We start from the raw sequence: 21,590 nt of genomic DNA on the forward strand, positions 1-21,590 counted from the left end.
TGGTAATGCATTCAAAATTTTTGACATTTCGAAAACGAAGCGAAGCCTAAACGTATATTTTTGTTTTGATCATAACCTAGACTGTTTTTCGGTGGATACAAAAACAAATCTGCGAATATCTTTGTGATCACCAGTTGTTAATCGTTAGCGAAGATGTCGATCGGAGTGCCAATTAAAGTTCTTCATGAAGCGGAGGGTCATATCGTCACCTGCGAAACCATCACCGGTGAAGTTTACAGAGGGAAGCTGATAGAAGCAGAGGATAATATGAATTGTCAGATGACCAATATCACTGTTACATACAGAGATGGAAGGGTAGCTCAATTAGAGAATGTGTACATCAGAGGCTCCAAAATCAGGTTCCTGATATTGCCCGACATGCTGAAGAACGCCCCAATGTTTAAAAAGCAAACAAAAGCGGGCACTGCTGGAAGAGGGAAAAGCGCTATACTTCGAGCTCAAGGTAAGATTATTATTATTATTTTTGTTGTTGTGAATACATCATTTACTTTAATTCTTGTTTTAGCTGCAAGAGGTCGAGGGCGAGGGACGAATCCAGTATCGAGAGGTGGTCGCGGTGGTTCTTGGCAGGGTGGAACAGCAGCGCAAGGGGCTCCCGCAGGAAGAGCTCGATAGCTAAATTAATAACAACAATAAATCCAAACTAATCTATAGTGACTAGGTTAAGCCATTTCCAAATATTTAATTTATGCATTGATAAATTTCTTCTGTTCAGCATTTCCTTTTACTTTTATAAACATTTATTATTAAGTCATCTAACAATATACACACACAATCATATATTTTTTTAATTTAATTGAAAAAAAGAAATCAGGCTAATTGGTTTTTTATTCAGTCACATTTACAATTTGAATCCTGAATGTATCGCCACTATTCCCAGGCTCAAATTCTCGTAGGTCACTTGTCTGAATCCAGCTTCTTCAATCATATTTTTAAAATGCTCCTGTGTAACAATTGAGATTTAACATTTCTGCTGAATTAAATATTTTTTTTTGTAATGTACTCACTTTCTTTGGGAATTGTCTTATGCTCTCAACCAGATATTGATATGGTTGCCATTTGCCAGTTAATATTTGTCCCATTACTGGTATCACTTGAAAGCTGTATTGGTCGTAGACCCATTGAGCTGGTGCATATTCCAATTGGCTGAATTCCAAGCACATGAATCTACCACCTGGTTTTAAAACACGATAAGCTTCTTTTAAAACTTTATCAATGTGGGTCACGTTTCTAACACCGAAAGCTATTGTGTACGCATTAAACTTGTTATCTTCGAATGGTAATTCTTCAGCATTCCCTTGCTGCCAACTAATATGTTCAGAGTCATATTTGAGTTTCTCACAGCGAGCTTTACCAACGTCAAGCATAGCTTGATTTATATCACAAACTGTTACATGACTGCCCTCTTCCAAGTTCGAGTTTTTTACATAATTCAAAAATCTAAATGCAATATCACCTGAAACGGATGTAAAGTTTGATACCATAAGTATTCTTTCATAATGTTATTATTACCAGTGCCTCCAGCAACATCAAGCAGTTTCGTGTTTTTCGTGGGACCCAAGTTATGTATGAACATATCTTTCCATATCCGGTGGATGCCCACAGACATAACATCGTTCATAACATCATAACTGTGAGCAACATTTTCAAACACCTCTCGTACTTTTTCAGTTTTCTCATTTTCCGGTACCGTTTCGAAACCGAAATGGGTCTGCTTAGCTGACGTCGAGCATCTCCTAAGACTCTGCTTCACCACCAAATTCCTCAGCAAACTCATCTTAAAACTGCTCGTAATGCTTGCAAAGTTTTCAGGTTACGTGCAGATTGATAGGCAACTTTATTCACATTAACATATTTATTTTAGATGACATCCTCACTACAATCTGTTAATGATTTATTTTTTGCTATTTACATAAACTAGTTAATAGTATTTATTGCTTAGTCGGTTTCCAAGCTTCGATTTTGGGTGTAGTAGTACTGTAGGGAGTATACTGTTCTGGGAAGCCAGATCGGTTTTCTGTGTGATCAGCCATCCATTTGTATTTGGGCCTGGATGGATCGTTCATGGGCAGCAAATCAGTTTTGTAATGTAACCAACCGTACCATTCAGCTGGTACTTGACTTCCGTCATAATCCATACCTGGAATAATGTCATTTATAGTACTTTGAAAGGTTGAAATTGTATTTGAATCTCACCATATTTAGGAGCATACTCCACCCATCTGTTTCTGCTGTAGAAGAATCTTGGGTTCTCGAAATACTTGTTACCATATTTATCAGTTCCCACCAGTTTTCCAATCTTCACTTCATCCATTCTAAAATATACAATTAATTATACATAATCATAATAATCCTTATTATTTATCAAACTCTTCTAAGGTTAAGTTACATAACTCACCTGTACAGCTTGTACAGAGAAGCACGAATTCCTCCATAGTGCTGGATTGTTTTAATTAAGAGTCCTAATTTGTCCAAACCCAAAAACTTCGCCATTGTAATGGGCTACAAGAAAATATAAATTTATATAAATATTACGAGAAAAAATTGTGACAAATCCAAACCTCGAAAATTGACACTTCAAATTTCGATGAACATGAAGTTGAGCACAGATTACACTTTTATGTTTTGTTTTATTTTATAATTGGTTTTAATTATTTGATTTCGTAATATTAAACGAACTTTCAATCATTATTTGCATTTTAAATTCATTAAAGAATTCATAAATTTAAATATAATTTGTTACTTTTGTTGTCTACAATCGATTATTGACAGATGATTCGTTGCAAGTGATGTTTTGCGATTATTTCATATGAAAAAAGTATAAGTTAGGTGAACGTTGTGCGGAAGGATATTCAAGGTAAATTGATATTTAGTATTATTCCTTTAGAGGTTAAAATAGGTATGGAAATTAGCGTTCTGTAGATCCCAATCGTTTAATTATTCCTTCGCTTCGCGAAAATACAAACACAAATGTTAGGTTATAAAATGTTTGTTTACGTCGAACATTGAAAGTTTGAAGATGTTCATTTTTTTTTTCTTCATTTGTTTGTTGGTCCGGGACACTCGTAAAGCATTCTTCGTATTTCAAATAAATTACATATGTTATACAAACTTAATTAACTAAAGCAAAAAATAAATAAATAAAAACAAATATAAAAAGCGGTTGTTGTAATTTATAGTTGATCGGGACTACTATCCCAATTCGGCGAGCACCGAATCCAGATCCTCCTGGAGCGAATGCGTCATCTCCTTTTGTATATTCAGATCGTCCTGCAATCGCTCTGCGCTCGTCTTCAGCATGAAATTGGTCTTTTTCAATGCTGCCAGACGATTTTCGTGGCGCCTCGTACGACCGATCAGATTCTCTTTCTTCTTTTCTGGAGGTGAATCTTCCGGTTCGCTCTGCGACTTTTCCGATTCGCTGTCTTCGCTCTCGCTAGACTCGGTGTCGCTTTCGCTCGAATCAGTTTCGCTCTCCTCTTTCTCATCCTCCTCATCTTCATCCTCATCATCTTCGCTCTCCGATTCGCGCATGTAAGCTGCCATTTTATCAACCTACAATTTACAAAAAAAAAATGATTAATTGATTTAGAAAAAGCGCATTTCTTAAACTTCATTCATACCTCCTTTTGAAGTTGCTTGTAACGTTTCTTTTCTTCTTTAATAGAAGATTGATGTTTCTTCATGATCTCTTTCAGGGCTAAGCGTTCCTTCTTCGCGTTGTCCACCTTATTCTTGAAGTTGCGTAATTTATTTGAGAGCATTTTCACTTCACGCGTCAATCGTTTCTGCCGCTTCTCGTCGGTTTCCTCTTCATCGCTATCCGTGTCCGAGATGCTCAAGTTGTTATCGAAATCGTCCTCGCCGCGAGGAGCCTGACTGTCCCTTCTATCAGAAATCGATAGTTTCTTGCCACAAAGTATCTCCTGCAGTTTCTTCTCAAGCTCCGAATTGCGTCTCTTCATTTCCTCCAATTCAAATTTAGTGTTGTCCAATTGGGTAACAGTTTGCGTGTACTTTTTCTCTAGATCTTCGGATTTCTTGCGCGCCTCCGCGACTTCCGCCTTCAAGGTTATTATCAGTTTTTCGTCTGGTTCACGCTTCTTGTCGTGCTCTTTTTCCGCTTTCGCTATATCGATGTCGAGATTCTTATCTTTTTCTATGTTCTGCATTTTCGTGAGTAAACGTTTATTTTCGCGCGCCAAGGCTTCTTTGTTACGCATTTCTATTGCTAGAAGTTGTTTGGTGCTCTGAAGATCATCTCTCACTTTGTCGATGTCGTCCATCTCGTCTACTTCTTCGGCGGCCACAGCTGCAGCCTCCTCCTAAATCATGAAATAAGTTTTAGTTTATTACACATAATTTCGTTGTGTTATTTTTTACCATTTTGCTAATTGACGAATAGGAATTATCGTGCACCGGCGGTATGCTAGCCATGGAAACTGATTTTTGAATCTGTTCCTCGATGGTCATTTGCCGCCTGAATTTACGGAGTCCTTCCAAATTAGGTTTACTTCTGTCGTTGGTTTTGACGCTGTTCAATTTGACACCCTGCTGGATAGCCTTTAGAAGTACATTGTGCGCGTTATCCTTTTCACTTTCGTACAAGTACTGCCCTTTGGTTTTGACTGCTGTGAGTAGAGGTTTGCTGCGATCGTTGCATTCCACGTGTTTCAGTTTGCGACCAGTCTCGATGCCTTTCAGCACTGCCGTCCAGTCGGGTCTTGTCTTGGGCCTCGACCTGAAACGTTAAGGTTAAGTCATTGTTGCGTATGCAAGTTATACTCAATTTCACCTGAGCGAATCCAATTTGGCCTTTTGATGTTGGGAAAGGGGGTCCACATTGGGGGCTTTGGGCATGGCCGGTGCTGGTGGCGGCATCGGTGGGGCCATCGGCGGTGCCATCGGGATGCTGATGCTGCCGCGCTTCTGTTTTACAAGAACACAAAACGTTACGTGTGCACCTTTTGTGTCTGTTTTGTTGTAATTGATTTGGTCGTGTGCCAAAAACTGACCTTTTCGTCGTCTAAACGGTCACGCGTCGGCGTCTTCTTGAGCACCTGCCTATAATCCGGCGTCTCTTTCTTCGGCGGCGGTGGCAACTCTTTCATCTTCTCCACTTTTACGCTGTTCAATTTCGGAATAGCAATTTTACTGTTATCCTTCACCACCGGTTTTGGCTCCTTCTGTCGCACCGATTTCAACTGAGGCCTATGGAAGATCTTCTCTTCGCCGTTTTCCTGCACTTTAGGCTCCACCTTCGTCACCGAAACTTTTCGCAATTGCGGAATAGCAACTACAACATTAAGATGTCAAAAACAAGCATAAAATCTACAAAAAAAATAATGCTCACAAGAAGTTGACTCGTCGTCTTCTTCGTCATCGGATTCTTCGGTGCGTTTACTGTTCCTTCTCTTCGCATCTTCCGGATCTATAATATCCCTTTTCTTCATTATTCCCCAAGGTGTTTCGGTTTCTTTGTTTGCTTCCGCAGCTTCTTTGATCCATGGCGGCTTGTACCCTTTGATTGTGTTCGATTTCGGTTCAGATCCAATCGGTTTTTTACCTGGCGGCATCTTCTGTAAACCAAATATTTAACAAATCAATATGAAAACATTAGCTAAAACCTTCGACACTTCTTTTCGCATAATAATTAAAAGCTTGAACTCATTTCTGATCGGAATCTGTGCCAAGATCACACACACACTCACTTATCTCGGTCTTTATTTTATTTTTTACGTATATTTATGTGACTTAGATTCACACGGACTTTATATTAATATCGATGGCGAAGGATGTGCGGAGGAGGTAAAGTTTACATCTTTTTTTGGCACAAATCACTATTTTCTGCATATATACCAAAACATGCTTCACAAAAATAATGGCGCAAGCAATAAAAATTGCTTTCGCAATACATTTTTGCCCAAAAAAAACATATATAAAACTATACATTTTTTGTGTGTATCTTCTTAAGATGTCCGAGTGAATTATATTTATTTATAAAATCTTACTGCGTGATCTTATGGGTTCCTCTTTTCAGGCTGTTGTTGTTGTTTCCTCTTCTTATGATGCACTTATCTTATATATATATTCTCACTAAATGATCATCGTTCGTTTCGCGATAAATTTTCCTTTTTTTATTTATCCCTAAAGGCGAGACGGCGGGGATTCGTTATAATAGTTGCGTATCGGAACACAGAATGTTTTCGGCTTTGGGATTTTGGAGTGTGTGGAGGAATATACTCGCAGCTATTTCTATTTTGGACGCGTGACGTCGGGACGCGCAACAAACTATTCACACAATTCCTCTATATGTGTGCTCGAAACGCACCGACGACTTTTTCCTTCCAAAAACCGACTAAATTCGTGTAAATTAATCAGGGTTTCACAAAAAACAACTGGTTTATTTATTTTTAGACACTATTTTGGATTTCAATAATTAACAAATTAATTGATATTATATTTATTTTGGAGGAGGTGGAAAATACATTTCGGCTTCTGGAGAGAAGTGCTCCCACGTGGAAATCTCTTCGAGAAGGGCATTCCCTGGACACTCGGTGCCATTTCTGACCTGCCTGTGGCCATGTAGTGTGTAATCTTTCGCGATATAGCCTTTCCTTACGCCAAAATTGATTAACTTTAAAACGGTGGACAGCTGCTGCGGCGGAGGTAGTTCAGCTGAAATATCGGTATCAATTATAAACTAATATTTAGCCATAATTAAATTAAGTTCACTTCTCCAATCGCCGATTATGCATATGCCTATGCTCTTGTTGTTGTACGTGGGTGCGTGTGCGCCAACGTTGAACCAACCTCGACCCTCGTAAGCGCGTCCATCTCCTCCAACAGCGAAACTGTAGCCAACATCGTTCCAACCATTGGTAATCTGAAGATGATTTGTTGACTAAAAGCCCAAAATATTTCCAACTATTTCCAACTTACCTGGTGCATCTCCTGCATCTTCTTCATGCTCTTCTCGCAATCCTCCGCGCTGTAGCACGCCGGCGGCATGAAACTATGATGGATGATCACGAACGGTACAGGATTCGACATCTTTTCCACATCAGTCGGTGGATCTGCGTGCCAATCTTCTCTGCTCACGAGATCGAAATCGCAGCATTGCACTAAATTTAATGAATCAAAAATACAAAACAAAAAAAATATTAAAACAAACCATTTATCACCGAAATTAAGACCAGAAGACAGCAAATAAACTCCATTATGAAACCAAATTTCATATGCCAAAACTTTCGCACACTTTCTCTCAAAACTTTGTTTAGCTAATGGTGACGTTAGGTGTGTGTGTGTTTTCTTTTAAATTTATATTTGTATGATTTTTGTTATCTTATCATTAACGTATAAAATTTGTTAATCGATTAAGTTTTTCGTATCGGCGTTTTGATACGTAGTAATTTCCCGCTGCGCGCTACCGAGTGCTTTTTGATGTAAAAATTTTTTAGTGAATTCGCCAACCAATACCATTACCTTTAAGCATTCCGGAGAGAGACGGAACCAGAGGAAGAGTTGGTTGAGTGCGAGGAGGATGGATGTGGTGATAAATATCATTCATTGATAGACAGCAACGACTAATATCCCCACTCATCCACCTAAAAGGGGAAGAACCGTGCATAATAATAATAATAATAAATATAAAAATATAATCGGTTTCTATATAATAACATACACACAAAAAATATATACATGTGTTGCGGTCAAATTCCAAATATTCGCGCTTCACATTTACCTTCGGCTTTTTAACACAAACTCATCATCATTAACATGATCATCAGCAGCAGCAACAGCAGCACACTTTTTTTTGTTGTTCATATTGACTAACTGTTCAGACAATAATTATATGTGTCGAGAGGGAAGAGAGAGAGAGAGGGAACGCGCGCGGCTCGATTGACCAGAAAAAAAGCAAAAAATGAAAAGAGTAACAAACAGTAGTAGTGTGAAAGGCCGGCGGGGAGAAGTGAACGAAGGCGAACCAATAATAATAATAAACTGGATTTGAAAAGATTTCTTCTCAATGTCAGATTTTTCAAACAAAATAATAAAAATTCCGCTTCCGGAAGTTTCATAATTTTTATTTTTATACGCAACAGCTCTTCTTCAAATTATCGTTTCGCTTTTATTTATATTTTTTTTTACGTCCGAAGGTAAAATAGTTGGTGGGAATTGTTGGAATACGATTCGCATTTGCCGTTTGTCTTCAAACATATTTTCTTAATAAGAATTTTAATTGCTTTTGCGGCGCATTTTTCGTGTATGAAATAATATGTATGAAATGCATTTTAAATTTACCAAGAGCAAAAAAAAACGACCATATATAACAATATGTGGTGAATGCATTAAATACGTTTTTTATTTGTTTGATGTTGGAAGTACAGGATACTGCATTACGAATTAGTAAGCACACTTGATAGATAATAAATACGAAAAGGGGAATCCTACGGTTTTTATTTACTTGTCTTATATTTATGTTCGTTCACACAGATTTACATAACGAGTACTGCTGCTAGGAGTAAACAGAAATGGAGAACCGGAAAATCCGGCCGACATCGAGATTCGAGGAAGAGATGGTCCGGAAACGGGAACGAGAATCGCGTCGTGCCGAAACTTGGAATGGAGCGGTCAAATATTACGAGAAATTCGAGAAAAACAACGCCAAATTCGAAGAGTGGACGAGTCCAAGGTATTACGAAACCAACAACGACCTAATGGCCACCATTAAGACTAAACGCGATAAGTTGGATAATCTGGAGGAGCGCAGAAAGAAACTTAGGCAGCTCTTGCAGGACGACGACAGAACTTATGCAATTGAGGCGACAATGAAAATGACGGATAGATTCAAAGAAAACAAAGATATCGAAACGTTGAAGATGATCAACGATGAAATCAAGGAGAAGGAAGAAAGGAAGCAACGGCACGAAGCAGAAAAAGGTTTGTACAATCATTGGCGAAACAACAATGTTGTTCTCCGCGAGTGCCAGAGGCAAAAAAACACGAGAGAGCTCAAATTGTCTTGGCTCGATCAGCAAATCGAAAAGAGGATGGCCAAAGAGCGTGAAACGCAGATGACGCGAAAGCAGCTCGAGGAACGCGACGCTTGCATCAAGAGAATGAAGGTGCAAGAATCCGAATTTCAAGCTATGACGCAGCAGAAGAGCAAGCAGTTGCAAGACGATTTGGTAACGCAAATGAACGAAATTATGTTAAAAGATAATGAAGCCGAAGAATTGAAGCAATTGGAGAGGAAGCAGATGGAGCAGCAGATTAAATTGAACGAAATTCAAAAGCAATCAGAATTGGAGCAGAAACGACGCAAAGATCAAGAAGTGGCGTTGTTCAATCTGAAGCAGCATTCACGAAAATTGGAGCTTAAATCAAAGGAAATGGAGAGGCAACTGATCGAAGATGAAGAAACGATACGGCGAATCAAAGATGAAGAGTTTCTCGAGAGGATTGAAGACGCTCAGAAGAAACAGGTTCTAAAGGAATCGCTTAATTCGATTTTGCAACTTTTGCGGGAACTACGTAATCTCGAGCTGAGTCGAAGACCGCACATGGGATTCGTTTTCGAATCAGAAGCGCGCGACTTGTACAATCAATTCGAGCAAAGTTGGACGCAGGAGAAGAACATGCGCGAGGGTTTGATGAAGGACGTCTTCTTAGAAGTAAAGTCGCAGATCGAAGAGAACGCTCGAAACAATTTGAAAAAACAAAAAGATTTGTTGCAGGAAAGACAAGCTATGCTAGACGATATTGAAAAACGCAATTCTGAGCTGCAATTGTTGGAAGATGAGAAGGAGAGGAAGAGAGAGGAGATTAAGAGCGATTTAGATGCGCAGATTAGGTATAAGCAAAAGTTCAGGAGCAAGTTGAACAATTTGGAAAAGTTACGAAATAATGAAGAGCTGGAGAAGATTCAGTTGGAGGAGGAAAGGTTGAAGAAGGAAATTTCTAAAATTAGCATGGGCAACACGGGGAAATTTTACGGGAGACAAAGGTTCAAAGAATTCACATAATTGTTCTTTCACTTCTTTTTTTTTAATAATATTAATAATAATAAGTTAAGTTTTAAACTGGATGAGTCTGGTCGAGGTTCTTCTTGAGTTCCTCCAATCGTTCCATGTCGTTCGAGGAAGTATCACATTTGTACACCACCAGCGAGTGGTAAAAGTGGACAGTGAATAAGACGAAGATAATTAATACTGGTATAACGATGATGGTGGCCGCTGTCGCTGCTTTGAATGAGTAATCCCAGAATTTCACCCAGCAGAGGATGGCAACTTCGACTAGAAACAGGAATAAACCTGCAGAGAACAAAAACGAACATTATCATCGTTATGAATAATAATAATAATTATTATTATTATTACCTAATACTGTGGAAAAGGCCCAGGCCAACTCTATGAAGCCTTTCATCCGTTCGTGCGGACTCTCCGCAACCAGCTCACATACATCTAGTTTACTAATAGCGTCGATATTAGGTAAGATGTACGTGCTTATCATCAGAGCGAAGATGTGCACAGAGACAAGCACCGTAGTGCATATTGCAAACATGATGAACAGCCATTCCGGTACATTCGTTTCTTCGTTAATTTGAAGTTCTACCTACAAACAAAAATAAAATTTAAAACTTTTTTCAGCTTATTTGCAATTATACTGTGACTTAATAACATACATTTTTTTTGACGCAAGGTGACAGCTGTCACATTAACTCAAGTTGTATGACAGCTGTCATTTTGTGACATAACATTTTTTTTTGACACTTTAACGTAAGATGACAGTAACCAATATTTATATCAATTTTGTACTGCGCTTATAATTTGTATTGCAACCTATAATTTTCTATTATTGATATCGATTAAATGTTCTAAATTAATTATGAAAAGCGACATTCCTATTGCTGGCAAATGTATACTAATTATCTTTTTTATTTTAATTATACATGTACATGTGATTTATTGTTAAAAATATTATACATAGATTTAAATAAATAACTGATATAGAAGTATTTGCGTTTTTGCTTTAGTAGATAGTGATACAAAAAAAAATAACCCAAATATGAATATATACATACATGTACTATAGGAAATATTGGTCGGAATTTGTATTTTCTTTATGCATGTGTGAATCATAGTTGTTTACTTAAATATACGGGGAAAACCCTACAACATATTTGGCTCTTTGAAATGTCGTAATTGGGACATTTTGCGAAATTTATTCGTTAAAATTGAATTATTTTACCTGTGCAAAGGTTTATTGACCGACGTTTATTTCATATTTTATAAATAAATGTGACAATTTTAAAATAATCTTAATTTATTATTGATGATTTTATAAATAGATACGCCCAAATATCAGAGTTTCAAAGTTATTGGCTGACACACGAATGAAACGGGTTGGAAAAGAATGAAAGAAAGAAGAGAAGAGGACGATACATTCCGGTCCTATTTAAAAGCTTTCGATCGGTGCAGTTGCAGACGGAGGACGAGGCGCGTGCATTCTCTTTACACGTTTTTAGATGCATCGGAATTCCGTATCGTTCGGAAGTTCAGAGTTTTTTTACACGTTTTCATCGTTATTTTAAATCACAATATTGCCAGATTTTACTCAATTAATTAATCTATAAATGATGTTTTACGTACAATGTTGCCATTTGACGTCTGTTACGTTGCGATGTCAAAATTTACGTTTGTGCGTACGAATAGACGTGCATATAAAAAAGAAACAAACAAAAAATCGTAATTTTATATATAGGAATGCCATTAACGTATATTCCCTTGTACGGAATTTTGGGTACGGATTATGTATGTAACTGAGCTGTGTATATTGAATATAAGTGTCGGTTCGCAATAAGTTCTTATCAACGTATCTATCTATAATGGAAATTTTTACTCTTTAATCTTAATTGGTGTATTAACAACCATTGTTAATATTTACACTGTATTATAGTTATTACTTTATAGACAGCAGACGACTTAGTTTTTTAAGTCGACGACATTTGTAAATAGAACGTTTTCATAATAATCATTTGCGTCATTACTAAGAAATATCAAGAGTCCTTTAAATGCATAATTTTGTTAAATTTAAATCAGGGGTTTTCAACATTTTCGCCCCTGATGAAGTAGTTAAGTTTTAAATTCCTTACCATGGCGACCATCGCGAATCCTGAGAGCAATTCTGATGTAGTTGACGTCGCTTTCAGCTTAGCTCTAGACATGTGCAGCCGCCTCCAGGACAGACCTTCCGGAGTGGCGCTCGGTGGACTTCCTTTGTAGTCTTCGACGAAACATCGGCACTGATGTTCCTTGTGATGATTGTTGTTGTAGAACCTAGGCAGAGGTGGCGGTGGCGGCGGCGGCGTCTTCTCTCTGGACAGCGGTATCGTCAGGTCGCTGGAATGTGAGGATGGACGTGGACTTTGCGTTGTCTCGGAGAGAAACGAAATCCTACTTCTGTGAAACGTCTCCGTCGATACGTTCAATGACCTGGGTCTCGATAAAGGTGTAGTTCTGAGCTGAAAACGAAACGAGAATTATGAACCGCTTTCACGCATCAAACGGTATGAGAATATACATTACCCATGGATTCGTGAGGGTTTGCAGTGAACTGTTCAAATTCATTTCCGTGTGCCTCTTCTTCAAATAAACGGTACCGTTCCGCGATTTCCTTGCAATGACCACCGGAAAATCGCACTGAGTACTTTGATCCATCTCCTTTTCTGCTACGTTTCAAAAACAATTTAGTAACACAAAATCAAAAGAGCGGCTACAGTTAATAACGTCAAATTCCCACACGAGGTCGTTTCGCTTCCAGAGACTAATCATCATCAGACAGATCGTTGTTTACGCTTTATTGTTATAATACTGTAACAACAAATTATGTATGTGAAATTGCACCGAATGTTTGAAACGTAAAAGAAACTTTTTGTTACTGCTTCGCCGATAACAAAACTAAAATAATAAATGAATCACACTATACACTACTTAAGTTATAACAATTATTTGTTACGATTATCATCATCTTGAATGCGGTGATGAAAAAGAAGTAAATAAAAAAAAAAACAGAATTTATAAATCGTTACATAAATGTGTTTGCTTTTAGAATTATCACCTTCGGCCCCGCACTTCCTCCACGACGATTCACATGTTTTTTTTGCTGCATACCTAAGAAATATACATCCATATCGATTTAGTGATGCCGCGACATATTTACCTAAGCAAATACTTCGATTCCAACTGCATACGCGTCGCTGGCATGTGCGCAAAATGTTACGAAGAGCAGACGGATTGCAAGATAATTGGCGTGAACCGTCGTTTCCTACGTACGAATTATTCTAAGGACATGAAAAGGAATTTCGAGTACAATCTGTACAGGGAACGAGCGCTCGATGAGAAGCTGTCCAAGTGGGAACCGCCGAAGTCACCGCATCATCTGATCGAAGAGACCTTGTACTCGACGCCTTGGCGATTATTGGTTGGGACAATTTTCCTCAACAAAACCAGAGGGAAACTGGCGAAACCGTACATGGATAAGTTCTTCGACGATTTTCCGAACGCAGCCAACGTGATCATGGTCGAACCGGAAGCGCTCGCGACTTACTTCGAAAAGTTGGGTTTGAAAAAGCGCGCCGGGCACGTGTGGCATCTGTCTCGTGATTATCTGTCAAAGTCTTGGCGCAGGGCCCGCGAACTGAGCGGCATCGGGAAATACGGGGACGACGCCTTCGAGATCTTCTGCAGAGGTAACATGACCGTCGAACCGGATGACCGTTACTTGAGGATCTACAAAGCGTGGTATCTAAATACCAAAAAATGAAACTTCATCTGTCAACCAATTATTCACACGAAATCGAAAAACAAGTTCATATACACGTAATAAGACATTGCTTGTAAAATAACATGATTTAAACGTAAATTGCGTTTGGCAACGATAATCGGTTTTAATGTTAATGTTTCATTAAAGATATTTATGTGCTGGCATCTAAATACCTTTGGATTGGCAGCGCTGTAAACCTGTAAACGTCAGTTTTATTTGAATTTATTCTAAATTTTTATTACTTTATTCCGAACAAAATTTTTGAGTGATTAAACTCACATAAAATGAAATGGATGACAAGGAGTACGTTGAAATACTGAAAGTGTTGTTAGTGTTAGGGATATTTATTTTTTTGGATTGGCAGTACTAGTCAGTTACCTGTAAACGTCAGTTTTATTCGAAACTTTTTGGTTTATTTCGAACAAAATTATTGTGTTATCAAACGTTTCTTTCTAAATTGTTTTGGACACTCGCAAAATTATGGAGGACAAGGCGTATATTGAAATGCTGAAAAGGCGGCAGGACGAGATCAAGAAGTGCATCGAATCGATGCCCAGAGAGTGCAGCATGAAATACGTGCAAAACAAATATGTTCCAGAGAATAAGTAGTAAGTTCATACATAATGTAATTGAATTAGTTAAATTTAGTATTAAGATCATTGAAAGTACTAAAAATGAATATTTTCAAAGATATATATATAATTTGTACAGGGCCGGGCTCAGATGTCTTTGGCCTGTTTTTTCGCTAGCGCCGGCCCTGTATATGTATCATTACAAAATTAATAATTTTTCCAATTGTTTTTAATTAGTTTAAGCTGAAATTTTTCATAAATATCAATAAATACAATATATAAAAAAAAACATTTTTATAATTTTTAACCAGTATACTAATTTGTTGTAAAAACTTAAACACGTAACTCTGAAATCATATGAAACCAACGTTAGTTTTAAATATCTATTTAAATGCCTCCGAGAATAATTGCTATAATTATTTGTAATTAGCTTAGAAATGTGTCGAAAGAAAGGAGATCAGTGAATCATGTAACTGTGTTATATATTTGTTTTTTCTTCTTCTTTTGTTAATATGTTGTTTTTTTGTTGTTGTTGAGATTTCTAATTAGCAATCATTATTTTTATTTTTTTACACCTAAAAACGAAATATTTGAGAATCAATGTTTTATTTAATCCACCGAAGTTATTTTTTTTTAATGTTTGTCTACAATTAGTTTTGTTTTTTTTGTTAAGTTATTGAGAAATATACATTAAATCCAAGCATTATTTTTATGTAACAATCTTTAGCGGTGTCGAGACTAGTGAATAGTGTTTATTATGATATTTATCCCGGGTTGACATGGTTTTACCCTTCCATTAAGGGCCGCATTAAGGGTGTCGTATGCCCTAATTCATTAAAACTTAAGAACAAAATATGTGTTCTTGAATCCGAATTCTAATATTTTGGGCCCTATATAGTGTGCTTAATAAATATAGTCCTGCTTCTAAATATTGAATTATCTAATTCATAAATTCTATGAAATAATCAAATTGTCCAAGTAACAAACGTTTAATGACATATTATTAAAAACGTTCGTATTGTTGGGAATATCGAAAATTAATATTATCTATGCGAAATACCAGTAGCGAATTTTTCCAGGAACGTCCATGAATCATGGCTCACTCGATTTTTCTGCAATTCAATTTTTTTTTGCTTTTGCACATGAAACAATGTATATTTTTTTTTATATTTTTTTTGTTTTGTTTGTTTTATTGGGTGATCACGAAAATATGTATTTTTACGCGCAAAGAAATTCTCACGGTCACTTCAATTGCACTATAATTACTGCTTGATTAAGGAACTGCAAAAAAAATAATAATGAATAAATAAATAAAATAATATAATTAATGACATTTGAAATTATTGTGTTGCCAACGGAAATTGTGGATTCGACGTATAACGTAAGCATTTTTTTATACTGCGAAAAAATATGAACAAAAAAAAAAGAATTTGTTGCTGCATACCTGAAAGCAATTATTTTCTAAGCAAACTATTGGAATACTGGGTATAAATTCGTAGAATTTTTAGTTTCACATTATAAGTAAAGATTCGTAACAAATCAAATAATTTTCCAAATCTAACAATAGTGAGACACGAAATGACATTTTTTTGTGTTATGTAATAGTTTGGGTGGCAAGACGATCATGAAAAAAACAATTACAAAACAATGTAATAATTTCAATTACTATAAAGAACCAAGTTGAAAAAATAGTTTAAGTATTCTCTGCCACAGTTATTTATAACTATTGTTTATTGGTCGAAAATAAAATAATTAACGTCTCCGTTGATCAAATAGAATCATAATCTTCGCTTGCAAAAGAAAATCCGGATTTGCACCCATTTATCATCAGCGGCGTTGCGCAATGTCGCAATTACAATTAAAATTTATAATTGCTCAGGAAATGTCAACAAAAGAACTGAATGTTTGCAAGGAAACTTCGCAATTATACTTAGATAAAAATTTAATAAGTAATTCGGTGATTTATCATTACAAATATTAAATAGCAAATAAGAAAAAAAAACATAATGATTTGTGCAGAACATTTAAATTCCAAAAAATATTATTGTTTTGTTACAAATATTGTCGATCCACTTTAAATATGCGGTTAACAACATATTTTTCTTCATTTTCTTGCAATTAGTTTCGCTTATTTTTTATGTAATCTGCAATGGATGTTTGTTCCATACGTCATGTTGGTTTTTTTTTGTTTTTTGTATGCGGTTTTTACCAATCATTATTGTTTCATTAATTGGCCCGTGGCTAAAGCTCAAAGTACAGAAAAAGATGTATTAATTGAATTATTTTGCTCAATTCTGATGAATCCGCCTTTATTTCATGACTAAATATCTTTAGTTTTTGTTTATTACAGATTGTTAAGATTCGCTTTAAATACTTAATGGGTCGCCAAATGACAGCTGTCACATTGCGTTTACACGTCAATATTGTTATGTTTTAAACAATTGGATCGCAGTACGACAACAAACAAAACTGTTGGGTTGCGAAATGACAGCTGTCACCTTGTGTCAAAGCGAGTGTAATATTCTTAGCAACTGAGTCGCAGGTATTTTTAACAACAATTAAATTGAAGAGACTTTTTTTTGGACAAGAGTTGAATGTAATTTGTCAATATAACATTGTTTTTAATCATTACGAAAATGCTATTCGACGTGCTGGGAATAGCTTTGAAGGAAGGCCGAAAATAACTAAATTTGATGACCGTAGGAAAGTTTCGTAATTGAAGGAATTGTTATACACAGTTTTAAGTTTATTGTCTCAAACAATTGTAATTCGCGAATAAACTGATCAGTTTACTTTCCGTTAATGACTCAGATACCAAAACAGTGACTTGTATTTGACAACAGTTTAGTTAATAGAATTATTAGTCAGGATAAAAGTTAACTGCGATAACTATTTAAATACTTGAAAATGTATAATTCCAGCAAGAATTTCTGAAAAAATGTTAAATAAGTAAAAAAATCAAATTATCAGTAGGTCCTTGGAACAATTGAAGTTGATTTACTTCTTGATTAACACTTTCATAGTGTTTATGTCCATACCATGTTAATTTCCATATCAAGAAATCAGAACATGAATAATTGAGACTAAAATCTTGTAATAAAAAAAATATCTCTTCATTGTTTCCTCTTATTTTTGTTTGTTTCTTCAGTGTCAATTAACCTTGTGTTTTTGTTTAACACTGCGTAAGGAAGATAAACGGAACAAAAATATTTTATTTTAAATTATGATTGTCGTGTCGAAATGACCAGAAATACGCCGAAATGAATAAGGATAATAATGGTTTTCGCATAATTATACTAAAAATTATCTTCGTAGATTACACACTAAATTGCGGAAGGAAACTTATCTCTCTTTTTCTTTTTATTTATCATTTCCTAAAGGTCACACATAATATTTCCGTACCTTGCTTTTAATTGAAATATGACGACTATATTAAATGTTTGATATACAGAATTTTGATTGTGAGTTATTTTTTTTATACATTAATTTCCTGAATAATGAACAATTTTTTCCATGAAATTTTTCATTTCAATATAGTCCTTGGACGAAATTATTTTCATAAAAACCTCGCTTCATATCATTTCAATAATAATAATAATATCCATTTTTATGAGACACGATTATTGTTTAAAAAAAAAAACAACTTTCGAGCGAAATATGAACTTGTCATGTTTACTTTGATTTGAGTGTTAATATTTGAATATTCATATTTCTTTTTTGTAAAAGTAATCAATTTATTGTTTTAAAAAAGTGGTATAAAATTGAAGTCAAACAATTGTAACAGAGTTTCTCAACGTATATGTGCAGTTAAATGATTGCCGCATTGTGTCTAGACATAAAAAATATTTATGTTATAAACTATTGGGACACAGTACGAGTACAAACAGAAATGTTCTGTCGCGAAATGACAACAATTGAGTCAATATTTTAGTTTGCGAAATGACAGCTGTCACTGTACGTCTAAACGTCAAATCTTTGTTGATTGGAACGCAGTACAACTACAACCAAATATGTTCGGGTTGCGTAATGAGAGCTGTTACCTTGTGTCGAAGCGAGTGACACTGTTGAGAAACGCTGCTGTAGAGAATACAGAATGAAAATATACATTCTGACATTTAGGTAATCGTTTATAAAGAAATTTAAATATATATGTATAAAAAGCAATGGAAAAATCTCATCTAAAAATATGTTCTGCATATATTTTGACCTTTTAAGTATACAGAGTAGCGCATATTTTGTTTCTTTCTTCCTTTTTTTTGCATTTAACTATCTTTAAGTTTGTCTAACAAATTTAAATTTAAATAACGATTTGCCGATGACTTCCAATGATTAAAAATATTTTAAATTTTTTTTAAGAAATTATTTATATGGCAATACCTCGCATAGTACGGATTCGATCAGTGCGAATTCACTATAGTAAGATTTCAATTTAAAATTATATTTTGTACTGTAATTTCATGATAATTAGATACAGTTGAAATGAATTTTCATATTGAATTATCAATATTTATTGAAACAAATACGATTTCTACTCTTTTTATATTTGTAATTATGTATATAATTTGTATGGTTGTTGTAATAAATATAAATAAGTACAGATAAAACGATTTAAATTTTAAAACGAAACAAAAAAAACATGAATAAATGTTTTCGCGAAAAAAAAAGATATAATTATTTTGAATTTTCGGATAGCGATGGGTCTTTCATCTTTTGCATAAAACAAAACTTTTTAATTTAAATTTTTGTTTACATTATAACCAAAAGATAGTCACATGTGCGTTTGACCGATTTTCATTTTTTGTGTGTGTGGTTTAATGCTCTTCAATAGACAACAAAAAAAGAAAACAATAGATTTGGTTCTTACTTTTTTTTTACTTATGTCTCTTCTTGCTGTTGCTGCGCCCGAACAGCGGTATCGGTGATGGTCTTGCCTTTTCTATATGATTTCTCTGTTTCTTTTCTTTTTGTTGCTCTGCGTGCACTTCGGAGCTCCGATGAAACAGTTACATGGATGAGACTAGCACACAAACAACAAATGGCGAGAGAGAGCACCGGGCACAAAGTATACACACTTGACCGCGACCGTCAGGTAATAACATCGCATTACCTACTCTCGTGGAACTTTAATACACACACACACACATATGGGAATGGAAATCTTTCCCAACTTCCATTTCCTTCTTGCCCGGACGCGCGCCTTCGCCATCATCATCACCGACTCAAACCGAGCGAAGAAACGAATATAGAAGAAACAAGAAGAAAAACCCTAATCTTGGGAATACGCAAAATAACAAGTAAATGCAGATTGCAATTGTTTCTAATCACATCGTTTCCAAGTATTCAAAGATTAATTCGTGATTAATTCATCGAGAATCGAGAGAGCGAAGTAAATGTAAGAGGCGGGATGAAATAATAATATATGACGCGTTTCCATAAACCGCAGCATGCGAACTGTAACTCACTGTAACCATAGAGATTATTAAGGTGTAATTACTATTTTTTTTCTCAAATCAAAGTTCACTATGTAAATGTATTAGGTTTGTTTTTTGTTTGTTTTTTTTTTTTGGGATATTGCTTCGGCGAGGGGAAAAACCCAATTAGAATATGTTACGCAACGGTTCCGAGATAAGACCAAGAAAGTACAGGATATATAAATGTGTGTACACATCTATCTATAAATAAACATGCAGACGTAACAAATTTACCTGTGATTTATATATGTTTTTAGGTTTATATCTGATACGATATTGTTGCCAATCTTTTTTTTCTGTTGTTTGTTGTTTTGTTGCTAGCCGTAAATCGTTGGAAATCGACACTGGCCTTTTATTGTTTCATTTTTATGTTTCAATTTCAACGCTCGTTTTGTTTGTTCCCCACCTAAATCGCAGTAAACGTCTTATCAGTGTTCATTTGTATTTCCAATAGTAACCGCAGCCTTCTCTGGATATCCCAGGTAGTCCTGGTATTCCTATTGTATTTGCTTTATTTATTTCTTAAACATTTTTGTATAGAATTCCACTTTGTTTGTCGCGTCGTAAAACCATTGGTATGATGAAAACTTTGGCAGAAATGTGCAGTTAAAATTTATATAATATTTGTACTTTTTTTTGTAATTGAGATAAAAAAAACTTTAGATTTCAACATATTATCTCCTATCGATAAAACTGTGTACATTCGTTATTAAGTGTTGTTTCAACGATCGTTTGTTGTTTGTGTAGTCGAGTAGATTCTGTAGTCGCGAAAATATACATTTAATTGTACTTGCTACTTGATAAACTATAGAACAGTGTCTCTCAAACTTTCTAGCAGTTGTACTGCTTTAACGCAAGGCATATGACAGCTGTCATATTGCAAAACAACATATTTATTTGTATTTTGTATTGCGACTCAATTGTTTACAACTTAAACTTTTCTGACAGTATTAACAGAAGCTGACAGCTGTCATTTCGTAACCGAATATTTTTGTTTCTAATTGTATTGCGACGTAATTGTTTACAGCATCAACTTATTTGACACATTCATTTTGTGACCCATTTACGTTGAGAAACTCTGCTATAGAACATCGAATTCCTAAAACTTGTTTATTTTTTGTTTACCTTTGAATAAAAATCTAATTAATTGATATTTAGAAGCTATAAAAATAGATATAAATTACATATTTTCAATTAAATTCGTTTGTATTTATTGAGAATTATCAATTGTGTGAAATAATGATAAATTTGCGGCATTAATTTGCCGTGTCGTTGCAGCAAATTAAATAAATTGTTTTCTTTTTAAATGCAAACTTGATTCGAAATGTATAGAAAATAAACAGAGTAATTATTGCACAATGGAATCAGATAAAAACGTCGCTAACCATTACTAATTGAATTGTTCTAAAATCAAAGCTTAACACAGAAACCCAATTGCATAATATTTACAAAATACCCGGTTTTTATTAAGGTATAAACAATGAAAATATTAGAAATTCTACATTTAATTTAAATAAAAATTCAACAATTTTGTTTTTTTTTTTATTGTCAAACGTAGAAATGTTTTCAGTTTTGGGAAGATAATTTTAAATAATTTAATAATGATAATTTGAATGATTATATTTCCTTCATTTATTTTATAATTGGCTGTCGAACGCCTCATTATGTCTATTGTCGGAATCGGTTCAACCTTTTCAAC

At 35.2% G+C, this 21,590-nt stretch overlaps 8 protein-coding genes across 13 annotated transcripts; 3 read left to right on the forward strand and 5 right to left on the reverse strand.

Moving 5' to 3' along the window:
• Nucleotides 1–10: 10 nt before the first annotated feature.
• Nucleotides 11–801, forward strand: LOC108568511 (small nuclear ribonucleoprotein Sm D3). The gene is made up of 2 exons (XM_017929656.1): nt 11–463; nt 527–801. Exons 1-2 carry the CDS (start codon nt 154–156, stop codon nt 634–636), a joined length of 420 nt encoding a protein of 139 aa, XP_017785145.1. The 5' UTR covers nt 11–153; the 3' UTR covers nt 637–801.
• Nucleotides 802–831: 30 nt separating this feature from the next.
• Nucleotides 832–1,870, reverse strand: LOC108568507 (2-methoxy-6-polyprenyl-1,4-benzoquinol methylase, mitochondrial). The gene is made up of 3 exons (XM_017929650.1): nt 1,534–1,870; nt 1,029–1,477; nt 832–964 (listed from the first exon to the last, which is right to left on the reverse strand). The coding sequence occupies exons 1-3, from the start codon at nt 1,796–1,798 to the stop codon at nt 863–865; spliced, it is 816 nt and encodes a 271-aa protein (XP_017785139.1). The 5' UTR covers nt 1,799–1,870; the 3' UTR covers nt 832–862.
• A 32-nt stretch (nt 1,871–1,902) lies between these two features.
• On the reverse strand, nt 1,903–2,635 carry LOC108568510 (probable NADH dehydrogenase [ubiquinone] 1 alpha subcomplex subunit 12). The gene is made up of 4 exons (XM_017929655.1): nt 2,583–2,635; nt 2,420–2,523; nt 2,218–2,336; nt 1,903–2,161 (listed from the first exon to the last, which is right to left on the reverse strand). Exons 2-4 carry the CDS (start codon nt 2,512–2,514, stop codon nt 1,953–1,955), a joined length of 423 nt encoding a protein of 140 aa, XP_017785144.1. The 5' UTR covers nt 2,515–2,523; nt 2,583–2,635; the 3' UTR covers nt 1,903–1,952.
• Nucleotides 2,636–2,715: 80 nt separating this feature from the next.
• LOC108568505 (trichoplein keratin filament-binding protein-like) lies at nt 2,716–10,067 on the forward strand. Its single transcript, XM_017929644.1, has 2 exons — nt 2,716–2,878; nt 8,518–10,067. Exon 2 carries the CDS (start codon nt 8,556–8,558, stop codon nt 10,047–10,049), a length of 1,494 nt encoding a protein of 497 aa, XP_017785133.1. The 5' UTR covers nt 2,716–2,878; nt 8,518–8,555; the 3' UTR covers nt 10,050–10,067.
• LOC108568504 (glutamic acid-rich protein-like) lies at nt 2,936–6,250 on the reverse strand. The gene is made up of 7 exons (XM_017929643.1): nt 6,033–6,250; nt 5,375–5,600; nt 5,037–5,317; nt 4,817–4,950; nt 4,405–4,762; nt 3,645–4,346; nt 2,936–3,576 (listed from the first exon to the last, which is right to left on the reverse strand). Exons 2-7 carry the CDS (start codon nt 5,595–5,597, stop codon nt 3,214–3,216), a joined length of 2,061 nt encoding a protein of 686 aa, XP_017785132.1. The 5' UTR covers nt 5,598–5,600; nt 6,033–6,250; the 3' UTR covers nt 2,936–3,213.
• On the reverse strand, nt 6,131–7,854 carry LOC108568508 (peptidoglycan-recognition protein LB-like). Of its 2 annotated transcripts, XM_017929652.1 has the most exons (5): nt 7,766–7,854; nt 7,507–7,628; nt 6,964–7,145; nt 6,757–6,907; nt 6,131–6,699 (listed from the first exon to the last, which is right to left on the reverse strand). In XM_017929652.1, exons 1-5 carry the CDS (start codon nt 7,846–7,848, stop codon nt 6,485–6,487), a joined length of 753 nt encoding a protein of 250 aa, XP_017785141.1. In that variant the 5' UTR covers nt 7,849–7,854; the 3' UTR covers nt 6,131–6,484. The 2 variants fall into 2 exon arrangements, with proteins under 2 accessions (XP_017785141.1, XP_017785142.1); XM_017929653.1 differs by lacking the exons at nt 7,507–7,628; nt 7,766–7,854 and adding an exon at nt 7,196–7,482.
• LOC108568506 (calcium release-activated calcium channel protein 1-like) lies at nt 10,040–20,264 on the reverse strand. Of its 5 annotated transcripts, none has more exons than XM_017929649.1 (5): nt 20,126–20,264; nt 12,612–12,751; nt 12,179–12,547; nt 10,404–10,638; nt 10,040–10,337 (listed from the first exon to the last, which is right to left on the reverse strand). In XM_017929649.1, exons 2-5 carry the CDS (start codon nt 12,741–12,743, stop codon nt 10,102–10,104), a joined length of 972 nt encoding a protein of 323 aa, XP_017785138.1. In that variant the 5' UTR covers nt 12,744–12,751; nt 20,126–20,264; the 3' UTR covers nt 10,040–10,101. The 5 variants fall into 5 exon arrangements, with proteins under 5 accessions (XP_017785138.1, XP_017785136.1, XP_017785137.1 ...); XM_017929647.1 differs by having other exon boundaries at nt 12,612–12,754; XM_017929648.1 differs by lacking the exon at nt 20,126–20,264 and adding an exon at nt 19,285–20,088 and having other exon boundaries at nt 12,612–12,754.
• LOC108568509 (methyl-CpG-binding domain protein 4-like) lies at nt 13,216–14,456 on the forward strand. Its single transcript, XM_017929654.1, has one exon. It carries the CDS (start codon nt 13,228–13,230, stop codon nt 13,846–13,848), a length of 621 nt encoding a protein of 206 aa, XP_017785143.1. The 5' UTR covers nt 13,216–13,227; the 3' UTR covers nt 13,849–14,456.
• Nucleotides 20,265–21,590: the final 1,326 nt, after the last annotated feature.

The sequence above is a fragment of the Nicrophorus vespilloides genome, unplaced genomic scaffold (assembly GCF_001412225.1).
Source record: "Nicrophorus vespilloides isolate i.1.1-1 unplaced genomic scaffold, Nicve_v1.0, whole genome shotgun sequence".
NCBI classification, from domain to species: Eukaryota; Metazoa; Arthropoda; class Insecta; order Coleoptera; family Silphidae; genus Nicrophorus; species Nicrophorus vespilloides.